We start from the raw sequence: 18,402 nt of genomic DNA, 5'->3' as shown, positions 1-18,402 counted from the left end.
TTAATTTACCCGAACTTTACACGAGAAATGGCCATTCGTAAATCAAATTTTGTCTTTGCATTTTATTGCAAAACTTTGCAGAATTTTAAATGGAAAGTGCAAAGTTTTTTTGTTTGGTGCAACGAAATCAAAGAATTCTTTGCAAATTGGTAAAACTTTGCACTTTTCAGAAAAGTACTTTGTGCTTTCCAAATTTGTGGTTGGTGCAACAAAATTTGCAAAGAAGGAATTTTTGTTTTACTTTTCAAAAAAATAATTTCCTCTTTGCAAATTGGAGTTTGGTGCAACAGAATTTGCAAAGTTAAAGTGCAAAATGCAAAGTGCAAAGCGGTTGGTGTAATAGGGCCCTGCACTCCGACCCTTTACATGTGCATCTGTACAACTCACACTAATTAAAAGCAGCTTCACTTATTTGGATAAACTCCCCTTCCTGTACTTCTTATTCAATGCATATCGCACGCACAAATTTCAAAAACCAATTATCATGGGTATCATTATCCTATCAAGTATACTCAAAAATTGCTGCGGTATTGGTACTGCTGAGTACTTGTCTACTAGCTCCAGGTTCCGTATTCAAACATTCTCATTTTCCTGTTCTATTCAAAACTCCTCATATTTTTCTCGGCGTTCGCTTGTTGGATTTCAACAGTTCATGATTGTATGCGGATATCCTATTTTATAATCTATAGATACTTACCTTTCCTCCATAACCTGCTTAATATTTTCTTTATTAATGATCTCGTTAATATAAGAAAGCCAATCCTGAAAATACTTACATACATAAAATTAGTACCTATTTTACCCTTTTCTCCCCAAGTCGGAGGTGACACGCATTTAACTGTTTAAATATTTTCAAATTATTTCAATCCTCAACGACTTTCCTATAGCGCCATCTATATTCAACTAGATTGCATATACACTATCTTTGTGATTTATCCGCTAGAGCACAAAATTGCTGTGTTTACTTCTTTTTTGTTGTGTTGTGCTTTTCTAATCACAAAAATCAGCTGCTCAGTTGTCAAACCTACTTGACCACTACTTGGCAAGAGTATAAAATCTTTTTATCATCACACAAATCTACTCCCTAGCCTTTGTTTTAAGAAAAAAAAAAAAAAAAAAACAAAAATCGCATAAAAAATAACGCAATCGTACTTTTATTATCACACTACACAAGTTTACTATCTCTATGTTGTCTCTTAACAATGTCAACAAATCGCATGTGTAAAGGATTTTGAAAAAATCTAAAAAAGAACTTGAAAACAGGTTCAAGAACAAAACCTTGATTTTCAATAACTTAAATGGCTGTTCAAGGAATTGAAGCCATCAAAGTGTTCTCATCTGAACAAAATCAGGAATCAATAATGAATTCCATGGATAGATATAGGTAGAATAAGAAAGGGGGTCTTAATTTTTTATATAATCGTTTGCTATTTGCTTATCGGTTTGAATTCTCCTCTTTCACACAATAGAAACGAATGGACACAGATAACAGCTTCCCTAGAGAATTTCGACGCAATTCGTGACCTTGCATTCAATGGAGATCTCAAAGTATCTAAATTCCGCAGTATCTATTGGGCGCTATTATTGCGAGTATTGAATGCTGATCATACAACATGGAAACAACAGCGTTTACAACAAAGAAATAGGTAATTCATTATGAATTGAATATTTAAACAGATACTAAACCTTTTTTTAGGTATGAAAAGTTGAAGCATGAATTCGTTAAGAATCCTCATAATGAAAAAGCCACCAATGATGATCCACTTTCGCAGTCAAAACAAGTTAACTTAAGAGTCTATAAGCTTATGATGTTGATTTTTATGATTTTATCTTTTAGAGCATTTGGAATCAATATTTTAGTGACCAAGAACTATTTGCTGTGATCAAGCAGGATGTGATACGAACTTTTCCCGGTGTTGAATTTTTTAGGAAACCTCTAATTCAGACTGCAATGGTAATCAAATACGATTTGAAGACTTTTAAGTTTTTTAAAAAACTTATTGATTTTTATAAAAGGTTAATATCCTCTTCTACTATGCAAGAGAACATCCATACATGTGTTATCGCCAAGGAATGCATGAAATTCTAGCTCCAATTTTGTTTGTAATGTATGGTGATCATCAGGCGTTATTGCACTTTATGGAGCTAAGTGATGATATTGAGTGAGTTTTTTTTTTCAAATACAAAATAGTTTGTATCTAAGTCCTAATTTTTAAATTCTAGTGAATTGCTAAGAGATGTATTGAATCCTGAGTACTTAGAAGCTGATTCATAGTAAGAATTTGTTGTATCCTTACAAATATGACATAACTAACTTTTTTAACTTTTGCTAGTTCTATATTTTCACGGCTAATGGCGTCCATTGAATCCTATTATAGAATTACAAATCTAATTCAAACTGAAGGCGGGTACTTTGCTGTTGAAAATGATCAGGTAAGTGTGTGATTATTTTTTCTTTCAAGATAGGAATAGTTTTGAGATAAATAATAATGTGATTTAATTTAGGATATAATTGATCCAGTTACAACTGAAGTTGAAGTTATTAGCCAATTAAACTTAATACGTGATAAGATACTTGCCAAGGAAGATTTGCATTTGCATAACTATCTACTTAAATTGGATATTCCGTTGCATATTTTTGGAATGTAAGTTTATTTTAGTGCATGACATGTATATTACACTCGCACTACTCGCAGGGCTTCCTAAGTCCTCTTATGTAAATAGAGTTTGTAATTACTTCTTTTTATTTCAAAACTATATGGTCACTTTTTCTTAAAGCTATCTTATTTTTGAACGTTTAAGGCTTGGAAAATAATATGTGGAATCAACAACGGTGAGACCATTAATTGAAAAAAGAACCAATAAACTCAAAAGTTATTTTAAATCTGCGGTCCATTCTGAGGTTAAAGGACAAATTAGATCATTGACGGTTCCTTTATTGGTTTTCGAAGACTTCGATGAAGCTAATGTAGTATAAAATTGGATCGGTTAACCAAACTATAGATTTTGTTATATAACTATCTTTAAATAACTTTTTTATCACATTTTGACTTTTGAACTCGAAAGCAATATTACCTATGTAACTAGATTCAATACACGGTCAAAAATTCGAATATAAAGTCGGTTTCATTAACATAACACCCTGCACGATATGCTACTGATGGTATTTACTATCCTCAATTCAATATAAAATTCATTTTTAGAATGACTAAACAAATTTTTAGTTGAATTATGCGAATTATAGAAATATAAATAAAAAAAAAAATAATTGGATGGATCATTTCAAAAACACACACACATTAAAGCTGTAAAAACTTTGCAGGCGTCAATAAAAACTATTTCATTGACAAATAAATAGGTTTTAAATATTTTTTTTAGCTGAATCTAACATTAGAATCTTACTTCCATAATAAATTCAGCTCAAAAATAATCCATAAAACTCATTTGATGGTGTATGTAACATCTTTCATTGACTCCTGCTAAATTTTTACAGTGTACTTAATGAGGTTTTGGAAATTTACGTTTCTTGATTTCTCACGTACTCTCAACCGTTTGATCCATAATATTAATTAAATAATAATATGAGTTAGAAAAAAATACTTTTTTTAATTTTTTGAAAACTTTTTTTTAAACGAATCAACTAATTTTCTTGAAATTTTTGTTTTTGTGTCGATTAAAAATTTGTTCAAAAGGACATACCAAACATACATACAGCTCAAGCGATTAATTTTTTTTACAAGCAATCAAAGGTTTTACCTACTGCATTTGGAGTTTACAACTTAATATTTTTAGATATTATCCCACACCCGGAAAAATTAAATTTCACTTTTATCCTACGTTCAAAAAATTTTAGTGACACAAATGAAAAAATGTTTTAGGGAAAAATGTTAATTTCCGGAATAACTTTTAAAATTGATCAAAAATACTAGTTGATCAAATCCGTCTTGATTTTAATCAGCTGTCTGATGCTGTTGAAGCAATATAAAACATGCCTCGAATATTTCTGACAGAAAAAAATACTCAAAAAAGTTATTCTTCGCGAACTACACAAATTTCCAATTGGTTCTATAGAACCAAACGTTCGAGAATCAAATCTTTTGAAAATAATCTGATCGGATTATAAATCAAAAATCCTAAAATGATTTACTTAATGTCTATTGCTCGAAAACGCTTTGAAAAACAAGCCATTTCAACATCAAATTTTTCTACACTTCAACCTCTCATTTCATAAATGTTATTGAAATGAAACACTCACTTATATACCTAACCAGTTTGAAAAATTTTCGTTGTTTTCTGATTTTAATTTTTAACCACAAACTGTTGTGCCAAAAAAAAAATAAAACTTTCGAAAATCATCAAATTATTAATCTAACATAATGCTTTTTATATTTTAGACGATGGCTAAGACTGCTTTTTGGAAGAGAATTCCCTCTACTTGATTTGCTCATGCTGTGGGATGCAATATTTGCCGATAGTGACCGTTTCGATCTCCCAAATTATATTCTCGTAGCCATGTTAATACGAATTCGCGATAAATGTAAGATAAATATTAAAAACATTATAAAACTTCTCCTCAATTCATTTTGTTTTTTTTTTTTTTGTTTGCACAGTGCTTTTGAATGATTATACAACATGTCTTACATATCTCATGAGATATCCTACGAATGTTGATATAAATTTGATTCTTCGACATGCCTTGCACATGCAAAGTCCTAAAGTAAGTTCTACTGAAATTTCTAAAAGAATTTTTATTTTTTAATAATTTGAATTTAAATTTTTAAGAAATTCGATCGCCCAGCAAATGCCTTTATATACTTTACTATGAATTCCGAATCATCACAACCAACTACATCGTCATCTCCCAATCAATCTGCATTACAAAGGTCTATCCCTGGCTCAGCACCAACTGTGAGAAAAGGCTTGCCAAATTCTACAATCAATCAATTAAAGGATAGGCCTGCAAATGAAAAACGTCAACGCTCAAGCTCTTTATCGAATGACAGTAAGTTCCACAAACAAATAATTGAAATACAATACAAAAATGCATTAGACTTAGCAGCCTTAGCCAGATTGAAGGCGACTCCAGAGTCGGATAAAGTAATTATCGATGGATATTCTGAAAATGTAAGTATCAGATTGTTGTTAGATTTGATTAATTATCTTTAATGCATTTCTCAGAGCCCTGAACTACTTCGTTTGGAACTTAAAAATGCACAAACTATAATAAATATATCCAGAAATAAGCTACAAAACTATTTGGATACCATCAAGAAGCATACTTCGACAAAACCTTCTGATGAATTGGGTAAAGCTCTCGATGGTATCGAAGAATTGTGCAGTCTTCTCGATGTTAAATTTATTTTTCCTTACAACTCGCGAACTCTACAAATCGATCAAGCTCTCGAAGCCGACGAAAATCGTCAATTCAAATCAATGTCCCCAGAAGCACGTAATCTCAATGAAAATATCCCAGTTCCCCTTACAAATGGCATTAATCCAAGAATCAACCTTAAGCAATTAGAAGATGAAGAGATTCTAATGAATGGTGGAGGAAATACAGTTTATGAAAAACCTGATACTGGATATATGGTAAATTCATTCCGGTTTCTTGGGAATCGCAAGGAAGTTGAACTGATACCAATTGCAACAGATGAAAAAGCAGCTAATGCTGACCAGTTAAATAGCAGCTTAAGTGGTGTGCCTTCTATTGACCCTGTGGGCTGCAGAGAGGATTGATTCATTTTATTTTTTAGCTAAATATATATTTACTTGCGACTGATTTTTATTTTTGGTGTTACAAATTTATTATGAATATGTACTAATTACACCGACCCTTGTAACGTTCTTTTAAAAATGTATCTTATACTTTTGCAATTGTTCAGAATTAAAACGTACGTTAATTTTAAAATTTAATGTTTTTTAGTCAATCAAAAAATCTATACAATCTTCTTTTGTTTACCTAGCTTTTGGGTTGATGATTATTCAATTACATATTTGCTTTAAACTCATGTAAGTACTCTATGAATTGAAAATGGCATGTCAAGTACTAGAATTAATGATAAAGAATATGTATTGTTCAATAAAAAGTCTTGTCAGAAGTGGGATTCGAACCCACGCCTACAGAGTAGACTGCGACCTGAACGCAGCGCCTTAGACCACTCGGCCATCCTGACATAAAACTGACCGCACATTAAATGCATTGCGGGCAATTGATAATAAATTAAAATTAGTTTGCCTATCATTTTAATAAAAATTTTAAATTCTAGTTGGCATTCCCATGCACTAGCACGTGCATACATAAAAGCTTAAACAAGAGGAACATCCACAGAGCCAGTTCATAGTCGAGATAGTTCCTCTTAAATGGCAAATAATAGATGAACCTTCCGTAGTTAAAGTTTCCCCTAGTCTTTTATTTTTGCTTAATTGCTGACTGTAGAAAAGGTTCCCAATATTTTCTCGTTCTGTGGACGCCTTTTATACCTAATTCATTTTTGTGTGTAATGAATTCAATTTGGAAGTATTGTGTGTGATTCTGATTACTGTATAGTTCAATTTTTAACACCAATTGTGAGAACAAAGAGGTACACCATGGTGTATGAGTAATATTTTTGATTGATTTTTGAATAAAGTTGGTGCATACCAGCCATGCCAAGTGCATGAAGCTAATGTCGAATTCCTTTAAAAAAAATCGAATTAAAATCGATTTTTCGTTCTGTCAAACATGCTCAAAACATTCTTGACGACACGTAAAACGCATTGAGATCGAATTAAATTCGATTTTTTTTTGTTCCAAGGAATTCGACATAACAATTTTTAAGGGTGGTTAGTCTATCCGTGAAGAATCGGATATATGATGTAGATATAACGTGTTCCTTGAGGCAGGATAATATGATAAAAAGAATCGGGAATAATTGAGAATATGCACCAAACAATTCAAGTGCAGACAAAAAAAATTATATTGAATTAAAAAAAAGAAGATTGTCAGAAGTGGGATTCGAACCCACGCCTACAGAAGTAGACTGCGACCTGAACGCAGCGCCTTAGACCACTCGGCCATCCTGACTGTAAAGTACAGTTTGCCAAAGCGGTATCATATTTACCACGTCAGGGCAAGTTTAAGGAAATGTGATTTTGAAGATAAGGGTGGCTTTTATTAGTACAACAAAATTTAATTGTTTGGCATAGTTTAAGGGAATACCTATCAATATAGAATAAAGTGTTTTTGAAAGAACCACCCTTATAAACATAAAATAACAACAAATATTATTCAAACGGTTTTATTCCACGAATGCTACAAAGAGGTTTTTCGACTTTGGACTGTTTTTAAACAACGTACAGTTTTCCCAGATATCTTTAAATTAGAAGAAGGAACAAAAGGGAAAAGGTTAAGTAGCCAAAGTTATTGTTTGGAAATTATAGCGACTTCTTTTGTTTTGTTAAGTAGGAACGAGCAATATTTATACCAACCAAGTCCTTATTGCATGAAAAAAAAATAATTCACAAAAAAGTGGATTTGACCCCGACGTGATTTGAACACGCAACCTTCTGATCTGGAGTCAGACGCGCTACCGTTGCGCCACGGAGTCACATGAACAATAAAGGTGAAAATATATATTTATTATGGATATCTGGTGAAACTTAAATGAACCAAACATAAATAATGTACAGCAAATTAAATATTTGGGGTGGATTTTTTTTTTTTTTAATTAATCATGCAATAAAGAGTTGATGGAACTTTTGGTCCACTCAAAGGGAAAAATTGAAAGTTTGAGATTAACCATTCAGAGGGCATGGTAACTATCCATTTTGAATGCATAAATATTGCCAAGCATTATGGAGCAGTTCCTATGTCCGTAGAATTTAGATACTGTGAAGAATGGTAGAGCCCGGTAATTTACTCAAAGCAACATTTTTTTTTTTAATCTGAGGATTTTCCGTTTAGAGGAAGAGGTACCTAGTGGTGGATGTTATATAAATTATGCAAAGGAACCATTTTGAAATTTGTAAACAGGGATATATAGATTTAAATCCCTAAAATTCCATGTATTGAAGGGTGACCAAATAAAATTTAGTAGATAAATCATTTAGTATTGTTTTTAAACAAAAAAACAAAAGAAATTGCATCGGCCGGGAATCGAACCCGGGCCGCCCGCGTGGCAGGCGAGCATTCTACCACTGAACCACCGATGCTTGTGGAAACTAGTGGCAAAAGTATTTTCAATTTGGGTGAAGTTTGCTAAGGGGTGATAGTTATTGCCTATTGATATTTAAAATCTATACTTTTATTCCACGTACCTACCAATCCCTACAAATAAATGTTTTTTTCCTGATCCAGACTACCATGCTACATTTGCTCACAGAAATTGGCCTTGTGCGAAAGAATGCAAACGAGTTAAGATTTGCAAATAAGTACGTACTTACATCACAATAATAGTCTAAAATTAAATTCCCGCGTCGAGTATGCCCCAATAAAAAATGTTGTTTTTGCTAGATATCGCTGAAATAAACAAAGAGTTTTCATCCGCTCGCAGCCAGCTGGTGCATCTTATAGGTATATCTGACAACTGTGTTGAATTTAAAAATATTTCAATATGGTTTTTCGAATATTGAGTTTGAAAACACATTTTTCAAAAACTTTTCATTGAAATTACCTTGAAAATCAAAAGTTTTGATTGCTAGCTTTGAAGGTGATAGTTTTTCTTATGTGGATCAATATGCAGAAAAAAATATTTGAAAATAAAGGAAACCATCCAATTTTCAAATGTGTAATGAGTTCAATGTTATTTAAGTTTTTCGTCTAAAAGGGAATGCAATGAAGATAAATGAAATATATTACCGATTATATTGCAGCTCATCGCAATGTTATACAGGAGCCCAGTACATTTCGTTTAATTTCAACTCATAACATTTTGCACTCATAACATTTTGCACTCAAAAAATTTTGAACGTGAAACTCGTTGAAAGAAGATAAATAAAGGTGCAAGCTAATGTAGCTTCCGCTTCCGGTATTATTATATTTCTTATATTTCTTTGTAAGTATTTTCCATTGCAAATTGGTATTGGCTTTAACAATATCAATATTTTGTACGCTGTTTTGTAATTGTAGGAGAGTTATTAATTTCTTCGGTAACGAACGCTGTTGTGTGTGAATGCACTAACAGTACATATGTATTGTCAAAAGATCCCTGAATCACTCTTCTAACACAAAATCCGTATCAAATTGTGTTTTGTTGTAGATTGATTTTTATGTTCTTGCCTGAAATGGAACAATTATTGTTTGTAAGCACAGGTCGTATCAAGCTGGATAACAGTCGTGAATTAAGCTAGCCTGTCAGGTATCAAGGTATCAATTGGATACCCATGCCGTTAGCTTTTGAGGATTAACTACGGTTGGCCAAAGCTTAATATGTTCAATTTTTTTCTAGCTTGCTCGGCTGGGCTGCTGGCGATGCTATAAGTGACCCGTTTTTGCGCAAGCTTTTAAACCATTTTCAACAGTATGTCCTTTTATAAAATATGTTCTCTTTTTCATCATTGGAAAAATGGTCACAGTATATTATAAAATATTCATAATGGACAGCAAATATGAAAAGAATTTCAAATGGATTTTTAAACAATTCCAAAAACCCTGGTGGTAAAAAGATTTAGACAAATGTTAAACCAAAACAATTCAACCGTAATACTCGCACTTCAAGGAATGCTCATCAGTTTACCCTCTAGAGTCCAACTTCGGACGTACCGTCAAATACAGAGATTCTTTCTTCAGCCGCACTACACTGTTTTCCCATCCCATTTCAAAACTCAGAACTTCAAAAAAAATTTAAAGTTTGTAAAAGTAAAAAGTCTCAATTTCAAGAAATGAACAATAAACAAAAACACTTCATTACTTTGACGGCTAATGTGTGAACATGGTGTCCGTGATTCTCTTTTTGATTCTGCCTCAAAATTCTTAATCAAATTTCTCTTCTTTTCAGAATTAGAACTGTCATTGAGTGCCAAACGAACAGTTTCAGAATAGTTCTGAAGAATTCCGGACAGTCCCGGACGACCAAACGAAAACGCTATTAGTTGGGCCTCCTAAGAAATCTAATGGAGATGTAGGCCTGTAACAAACATATTCTGCACCAATAAAACCTCAATACTAAGAATAAAGGCTGTTACTTTATTTGCTAAATAGGTGTCTGTTTGTTTGTTGAACAGTTATAAATGTAATTAAAAAAACAACACCTTCAATGGTTACGATAGCAATTAAATAAAGATATTTCTCCTTTCGTTATCTCAATGTTCTACAGAGATAAATCTAGTTTATTTGTCCATTTGTGTACTAAAGTTCATATCCGTTCAAAGATCATTATTTGTCAAATAAATATAGATATCTTTATTTTATTTAATAGATGTGTGCACTGTGCAATCATGCAGCCGCTTAAGAAATCATACGTACCTAACTGGAAGTCGTGTTTTTACAAAAACAAAACGAGGAAATTTAAAAGCGGTCACTAGTATTCTAATCTTTTTAGGAATAATATTTGGGCGGTAAAAATTAACTGATGGTGGACGAGCGTTCGTCCAATGATCAGTCCTTAAACAATTAAGGCAAATAAAACAACTGAAGCCAGGAACATGTTTCGCTATCTGTTGTGTTTACTGTAGCAGCCTCCCTTGATAATTCATCACAACCCCACTTACCTTGCAACGGCAAGAGAGTATAGTTATTTCTTCCTCCGTTTGGTTTTTATTAGCCACCTTTCAGAATGCTCCATCATCTCTTGAAGTTTCACTCTAGCTGATATTTCCGTGCGCATTTCAGCTTATGAGAATGTTCCAAGACGAAGTCTCGAAACTCGTCTACAATTCGTCTAGATTTTTTGAATTATTTTTATTACTTTCTCTATGACTAACAACAATCATCCACTTTTGTTATGATACATTTTCTAGTTTAACGTAAATTAAAAGTGTCAATTGAAAAATTTATAGAAGCAAAATATCAACTTATCTCTCAATGAAATTTAATAAATTGTTTGTTTTTTTTTAAGTTTATCTATTTTTTTGTTTAAAGAATCGACTGTCTAGGTCTACACTGATAAAATTTAAATTTCTTTTTAAAAACTATTTAAATTCGAAGGGTTTTTTTCAGCCCGTCGTTTCGTAAGAATGATCATTCTGACTGGATCCAACTTGATTTTGGTTGATTATGTATGCATTGCCAGGCGGCACAGCCAACAACACTGTCGAAGATGGTCCACCAGATGCATTCATTGACTCGTTCTCTGTAATAGCACGCAGCTCCAACTCACAAACCAACTGGGAAACCCTCATCTTGGCCTCGGCAACAAGCTTCGGCGTCAGTGCTTTAACACTCGAGCTCACACTGTCAAAAAACAGATCCACATGATTGCGTTCTTTCTTTTCGACGGAAACGTTAGAGAAAAGCTCATTGAACGAAGACATTAATTCGTTTTTGTCCTTTTGGATTTGGAGGAGCAGCTTCTTGCGATCCTTCTTCCCACTTCCACTGTCATCGTTTTTCCTTGTTGAGGTAGGCTTTTCTTTTTGGGCTGTAGAATGAACCACATTCGTGTCGTACAGGTTGGGCATTTCATCGGCAGCGATTTGTTGGATTTCACCTTCGTTCTCGGTTTGAATGAACTGAAAATCATGCAGGGTCTCCTGGGGGATTTTTTCATCTTCTTTTTCTCGTCTGAAATAGACATAAATTGGATTATTTATTTATTTATTTATATTATTATTATTATAACATAAATAAATTTATATAATAATTAAAAACTATTAAAGCGCTAGCTTCCAGGACTTGCGGCTTGATATAATAGAAGATAGGTATATTAATAATTATAATTATAAAAAGTATGTAATGAGCTGTTAGAGGTCTGTGAACTTCACAGACAGATTCGAGGTTAAGTGTTGTTAAAATTGTGTACCTATACATTCGTAATGTCGTTATGTCAAAAGAAAGTTTTGATAAGAGGTCGATTAAATTTTTATCGAAAAGCGATAAATAAGATGCTTAATTGTTAAAATTGGACTGGATTGGCACAAATGGCGGGGTGGAGCGCTTTCTTTGTTTAGAATATGACCATGCGTCAACTGAGTGTGGCCAAGTCGGATGCGTCAATTTTAGATAATAGCCGTATTTTATTGGTACTCAGTGTTTAACTGACTAAACATTTTATGCTGTTAACAACAGCAAACGATTACTTTTATTTATTAATAATATAATTTTTTGTTGTTTTCCGTGCAAAATTTTACTGATCTAAGTACCTACTCAGTTACAGGCATTTATTAAATAAAAAGAAAAAATAGCTTCATATTTAATAATGAAAGTATTTAACTACCAATATCTTTTTTTAAGTTTTTAGGAAACAGCCTCCTGCTATAGTTTTTAAGAAGCTACTGAAATGCGCTGAAAGACCTCTGTACTTAAGCAGAAGTAGAGACCCAATTTAAAATTATAGAAGTTATTCACATCAATGTTTTTGGGAAGTCTGGAGTTGATTTCGCCATTAATTACAGAATTTATTTAGTCTCTGATTGAAGTCATTTTCTTCGATATTCATTAAAAAGGGGAACACTTAAAAGATTTAAAAATAAAAGTAAATACGTACATTTACAGTCTCCAAAACTACCTAGGATCGAACTACGGCATACGTACGTTAACGTATTGACGCTTTATGTCTGTATCATTTTCTTCTAATTAAATAGAGAGAGCAATAACGAACGTAGATAAGCCGTAGTTCGACCCCTGATTTTCGCAAGCTTTCAAAAATTTTAGTTTAAAGGTCGAAAGAAATTCAAAAATGTATTTTAATGCTTGAAAAAAAGAATTTTAATTTAGAAAAGAAAAGCACCTGCTCAATCCTCCTATACTTTCTTTATCTAATGTTTCGAGCAATTTTAAAGCGAAATAGTGACCGAAATTTTAAGCTGTTATATGGCATATAGAAATTTAGATTTTAGAATTTTTTCGATTTAAAAAAGCAATATACCAACAAACAAATTGCCAAAGATAGACAAAAAAGACACTGATGAGTAAAACAGCAAAAAAAAAAAGGTACTAACAAATAAAAAAGCAAAAAAAGGCACTAATGGGTAAAAAGGCAAAATTAAAAACATATATTTGGAATCAGAGGGACATAAATCGTGTTTGTCTATACTTTTTTATGATAACACAGAAAAAAAGGCTAAGTTAGGAAAATCCATTCCCTGCTGATAAGGTTCAAAATCATGGAGGTGGGAAATTTCAATGACCGAATTCTATAAAAATCTACTTTGTTTTATGATACAAATTTCATGCTCAAATATTCGCTTTAGCCATAATTTGTCGGCTCATGAACGGGCAGAGCACAAAAAAGTATATTTTTCAAATCACTGCAAAACCCCAAAAGTTAGTATACTAGAAAAACGTTCCTCGAAATGGTGGTGATCTCTTCAAAACGACTTTAAGGGTCTAGAGATAGTATCAATGTGAATGATATATTATTATACTAAGATAGTAGATCTTAAATAAATCAAATATAACTTTATTTCTTGGGGCAGAGACCGATTTCTACAAAAAAAAAATGCTTTTATGCACCTCCGAAACACTTAGGCCATAGGTAATTTTTTATTTTGTTTTTGTTGTAATTTTTTTGATAAAATTGTTTATTACAGCCATACTTAGATAGGATACTGAGTAAAAATACCAAACAAAAATGCAAAATTATGAGTGTAAGACTAACTTATTTATTCAGATTCTAAGAGCGTTCCCGGAAATGACGTTTTGACCTTAATTTATTTTTATTTTTTATGTAACAAAGTAAAACGAAATATTTTTGAGATTATATTGTAGTGGCCTCAATTTTTGATCATAATATCACCAACAAATTTAAATTTCAATCTAGCTATATACCCCAAAACAAGCGTTCCCGGAATGACGGCTAATTGATGTACGGTACTTAAAAATGAAACTAAAATTAGTTTCTAACATACATTTTATATATTTATCCATAAAAAAAGATGTGGAATGATAAATCTATATAAACATTAAAAACTGCTTTCAGCACTTTTTTGTACGTTACATGATTAAAATATTGATACATTAATAAATGTTGGTATTATGCGTCATTTTTCTTGTGACAACTTTTATCAATGTATAAAAAATAACAAAACTTAATTTTTTTGTAAAAGATGTACCAATTAATAAAGAGTATTATGTATATGTAGTGTTAAGAAAAGAAATACTCAAAAATAATTAACTTTTATGTAAAATCACATTTGATTTTCAGTTTTTGAGCTATGGACATGTCCGGGAAATGGTAACTTTTCTAACCGAAACAAATATATTCTTAGATGCGTGCCAACTATTTTAATTGGTAAATGAGAAAAAAAGCTTTAAATAAATGTTATTTTGATTTAAAAAAAAATGCCTGGCCTTCAAATTTTCGGGAGCGGTACGATTGATCGCAAACTAAAATCTCTTATAACGAAATCTCGCATTTTTTTAAATTTCAAGCAAAACAAAATTTCGCATTTTTAAAATCTTACATAAGAAAATCTCGCATTTTCAAAATCCCGCAAACCAAAATTTCGAATTTTTAGAAAAAATTTCGCTTCTGCATAAAATTCTCGCTATAACAAAATCTCGCACCACAAAAATCTCGCATTGTTAAAGTCCACAAATTCGATTGAATTAAGTCCTTTTAATCCTTAATCCAGTTGATCTTTAACACTATGAAATAGGAGTCTAATATGCATAACTTTTACCTTTTCTATCTTTTTCTTATAAATAAACAACAAAAAATAACAAAAACAAAACACAATAAATTCCCAGGAAAGTCATTAAATTGAAAAATAAATTACTTCAATAGTTAACAAACAAAAAGTAAAGATGATATACAGAATTCCATACAAAAACAATAATTTTAAGATAGCGAGAGGTTTTGAGCTATGCTTCGCAAGTAATCAATTTTTGACACTTGAAGTGGTTTTTTATATGTATGTATTTTTTAAAGATGTATTGCGAAACGGTTTTATTCCTTCGTTTAGCATTTCTATTGGATCTCAATTGCTGCAGCTTGAATTTTCCATAGAACTAAACTCTCGACAATAAATTTATATTACAGCTGTAGAGAGAGTAATGCCAACTTACTGACTGCTTAAAAATGTAAATAACGGCATTTTTTTAGATGTAGCAAAATACAACTTTCTTTTTCTCGCTCTTAGAATCAACAGTTATGTTTTTTGTTGATAGGTATAATACAATGATTACAATTTAAAGTAGTAACCAAGTAGATTATGCATATCGACGGTTAAACTTCATAACCTCGTAAGTCTAAAAATTCGAAAAAATATTATCAATGCAAACAATTCAGAATTCAGAGCTATCTTTTGGTATATTCAGCTTAACAATGTTGTTCTGAACATTTTTCAGGAATGACAAAATTCAAACACTCGTATTGATAGATTCCATACATAAACAAGAAACACAACATTTTGTTTTTTGATTTCTGAAAAACTTGCAAAAACGACTTACGAGGTTATGAAGTTTAACCGTCGATATGTAATATCAGACAGACTTATAATCTCGCATTGAAATTCAATATTTATTAATTCGCGCGCGCGAATTAATAAATATTTAATTTCAATGCGAGATTTTAAATTGCGAGATTTTAGTTTGCGAGATTTTAATGTTGCGAGCTTTCGTTAAGCGAGATTTTGTAATTGCGAGATTTCGATACAAGAGATTTTATAATGCGAGATTTTAAGATGTGAGATTTTAAAAACGAGATTTTAAAATGCGGTCAATCGTACCCAACTCCAAATTTTCCACCTCCATGATTTTGACCCGTAATCACTGCCCAACACATAAAAATATTCCAAACCTTTGTTTATCATGTCTTACTTAATTTACTGAACGGAAATACAATACATTCGAAATAAATTTTTCCAGCAAATCTTTAAAAACGCTTGTAATAATAAAATCTAAAAAAAAATAGTATGAAATCACCTCAAAATGTAAAAAATGAAAATATCTAAAAAACTAGAGCTCCTATAAAGTAACTAGTGTGGTTTTTAGGCTTAGTAAACCCAAATGCATTATGTTCGACAATAAATTTTCTGGAAAATGTTAACTAATGTGCATCGGTTTCTCCTTATAAACCCCTCCCTCCTTTCCTAACGCTCGCACTGTGTTGATACATATTAAGGGTACCCAAAACCCCTTTAGTGCGCGCAGATTATAAAAAAAAAAAACAGTAAAAATAAGCATGATTTTAAAATTAGAACAAAATTAGGTACCCCCAAAATGTGGAAAACTTAAATATTTAAAAAAAAAATAGAGCTCTTAGAAATAAATTAATGTGATTTTTAGGTTTACTGATCCTAAATACATTAGGTTTGATGTAAATTTTTTCTGGAAAATTCTAATACACACTCGAAATAAGGAAAACTGAAAAATTAGTATAAATATTCCCCAAATATGAAAAATTAAATATTTCAAAAACTTTAGCTGCTACAAATAAACCAATATGATTTTTGAGCTTACTGAATCCAAATCTATAAAACTAGATATAAATCTTTCCGGAAAAAATTGTTGGCCAGTGAAATATTTAGTCTGGAAGCTAGTTTTTTTTGAGTAATGTACAATGTTCTTTAAAACTAAATATGGATTATAAAAAGAAATTTTGAAAGGCAATCTAGAATCAAACTTACTTTCCAGCCTCAAAGTCAATATCCATGAAGACACTTTCAAATTTGGAATCATCATCGACTGTTGTTTCGGGTGATCCTTTAATCACCTTTCGACGTTCCTTCCTCTGACCGACATTCTGTTTAAATGAAACCATTCCATTGGCACTCATGTATGCCTCCAAATTGGAATTGTGCTTGGTTGTTTTTTCGTGCCTCTGCAGATGACACTTATTGCAATTTAAGCGGCAGTTGCAAGCTCGACAGAATGGTTTATTCGGATCGATGGTGTCTCGCGATAGCCATGGTTTAAATCGTTCTAACCAACCTTCAACGAAACGCTGTTGGTAGTATTTTTTCTCGCTTTTTATAATTTGCTCGGTTTTTATTTTTGTAGCTTTCCTAGAATCCGACGAAGTGTCGTATGGAGGACTTGGTAATACAATTAAAACTATATTAAACTCAAATTTGGGGGGTGAAAATTAATTTACCATTCGGAATCAGACGATTCACCAGAAAAGCTCATTTTTTTAATGGATAAATGGAGTGTTTGGGTAATTTTGTTTACTTTTTTTTTAAAGCAGAAAATTTAATATAAATTTTGTGTTTTTTACGAAAAAAATATTATTACACTGGCGTCTTTTTTGATTTGGTCAAAGAGTGTACTTGTCAAAATGGGAAATTTTGACATTTGTCAAGCGGAGTGGTTTTCTTACAATTGAGCTAGACAAATTGTTAGAAATTAGTTAAATATCGTGCTCAGTTTCTTGGGCCAACATTATACTAGTTCTGTAAATTAATTTATTTAAAAATTAGTAAAATTGATTAAGTTCTGATCTCCATAAATAAAATTAGACACCTGGACCGTAATAAATATCGAATTTTAGAATTGCTGTTTGCTTAAAAGCCCTATTTTGAGGAAATAAATTATCTGAGTTTTTCTTTTCCACTTTCTATTTCTTTCATATAAAAAGAAAAATTCGAAATTTGAATTTATTTCATACAATTAAATACCCATTCCCGTTATGGTCAAGCCTTAACTGAACAGAGTTGTTGAAAACCCTGAATACAATGCTATAGCTGTGGCTGTAGCTTGTAGCGTAAAGGCTTGGCCACACCGGAGGGTATGCGGTAGCGATACGGGTAGCGGTAACGATATTTGTATTTAAAAAATTCCACATCTGAACATTGATGTGTCAGTTTGAAATTTTTTCCATACAAGTACCCGCACCGCTACCGCATGTACCCTCCGGTTCGAAGGGTTCGTATGAGATCGTATGAAGGATTCGTATGACATCGTATGAAGGATTCGTATGAGATCGGACAAATTTCCCCTCCGACGGATTTTTTTTTTTTTCTTCTTAGGGATCAGTCTGAGGAAAAAAATCATGATCAATATGAATTTCAGGTGAACTAGATTTCAGCAGAAAAAATTGAATTTCACTTTTCCCCTTTTTCACGTTCGGAAAACACCCTGTATTTCGAATAAAGGCTTCACTACATTAGCTCAAAAAGTACAAAAGTTTTTCACCCGGAATTTTCAAAGGTATCGTGAGTTTCACCCGAAGGGAATTTACATTTTCCGCAAAACTAGTTTCTAGTTCGGCACCAAAATTTAAGTGAGAGGAAGGCTGTCGACTACCTCGCATATTACCTGAAAAAAAGTTGAAAATACCGAGAGATTTCCGGGCGTGAACAACTTTTCATCCGGAACTCTAAATA

The 18,402-nt window shown here is 32.0% G+C and overlaps 2 protein-coding genes and 4 non-coding genes across 10 annotated transcripts; 1 reads left to right on the top strand and 5 right to left on the bottom strand.

Moving 5' to 3' along the window:
• The first annotated feature begins 1,075 nt into the window (after positions 1–1,075).
• LOC129915979 (TBC1 domain family member 5) lies at positions 1,076–5,908 on the top strand. Of its 4 annotated transcripts, none has more exons than XM_055995724.1 (13): positions 1,076–1,384; positions 1,470–1,646; positions 1,697–1,781; positions 1,838–1,954; positions 2,017–2,162; positions 2,224–2,274; positions 2,334–2,433; positions 2,506–2,645; positions 4,395–4,537; positions 4,611–4,717; positions 4,783–5,002; positions 5,060–5,124; positions 5,179–5,908. In XM_055995724.1, exons 1-13 carry the CDS (start codon positions 1,299–1,301, stop codon positions 5,734–5,736), a joined length of 1,995 nt encoding a protein of 664 aa, XP_055851699.1. In that variant the 5' UTR covers positions 1,076–1,298; the 3' UTR covers positions 5,737–5,908. The 4 variants fall into 4 exon arrangements, with proteins under 4 accessions (XP_055851699.1, XP_055851698.1, XP_055851697.1 ...); XM_055995723.1 differs by having other exon boundaries at positions 5,057–5,124; XM_055995722.1 differs by having other exon boundaries at positions 5,051–5,124.
• A 182-nt stretch (positions 5,909–6,090) lies between these two features.
• On the bottom strand, positions 6,091–6,173 carry Trnal-cag (transfer RNA leucine (anticodon CAG)). Its single transcript has one exon. It is a non-coding gene; the product is annotated as a tRNA-Leu (tRNA).
• Positions 6,174–6,979: 806 nt separating this feature from the next.
• On the bottom strand, positions 6,980–7,063 carry Trnal-cag (transfer RNA leucine (anticodon CAG)). The gene has a single exon. It is a non-coding gene; the product is annotated as a tRNA-Leu (tRNA).
• Positions 7,064–7,514: 451 nt separating this feature from the next.
• Positions 7,515–7,586, bottom strand: Trnaw-cca (transfer RNA tryptophan (anticodon CCA)). Its single transcript has one exon. It is a non-coding gene; the product is annotated as a tRNA-Trp (tRNA).
• Positions 7,587–8,119: 533 nt separating this feature from the next.
• On the bottom strand, positions 8,120–8,190 carry Trnag-gcc (transfer RNA glycine (anticodon GCC)). The gene has a single exon. It is a non-coding gene; the product is annotated as a tRNA-Gly (tRNA).
• Positions 8,191–10,984: 2,794 nt separating this feature from the next.
• On the bottom strand, positions 10,985–17,346 carry LOC129915983 (protein suppressor of variegation 3-7-like). Of its 2 annotated transcripts, none has more exons than XM_055995730.1 (3): positions 17,172–17,346; positions 16,705–17,112; positions 10,985–11,698 (listed from the first exon to the last, which is right to left on the bottom strand). In XM_055995730.1, exons 1-3 carry the CDS (start codon positions 17,204–17,206, stop codon positions 11,131–11,133), a joined length of 1,011 nt encoding a protein of 336 aa, XP_055851705.1. In that variant the 5' UTR covers positions 17,207–17,346; the 3' UTR covers positions 10,985–11,130. The 2 variants fall into 2 exon arrangements, with proteins under 2 accessions (XP_055851705.1, XP_055851706.1); XM_055995731.1 differs by having other exon boundaries at positions 16,705–17,082.
• Positions 17,347–18,402: the final 1,056 nt, after the last annotated feature.

Source organism: Episyrphus balteatus, chromosome 3 (assembly GCF_945859705.1).
Source record: "Episyrphus balteatus chromosome 3, idEpiBalt1.1, whole genome shotgun sequence".
Taxonomy (NCBI): Eukaryota; Metazoa; Arthropoda; class Insecta; order Diptera; family Syrphidae; genus Episyrphus; species Episyrphus balteatus.
Note: the sequence above shows the minus strand (reverse complement) of the source record. Positions and strands in the feature narration are given on the sequence as shown.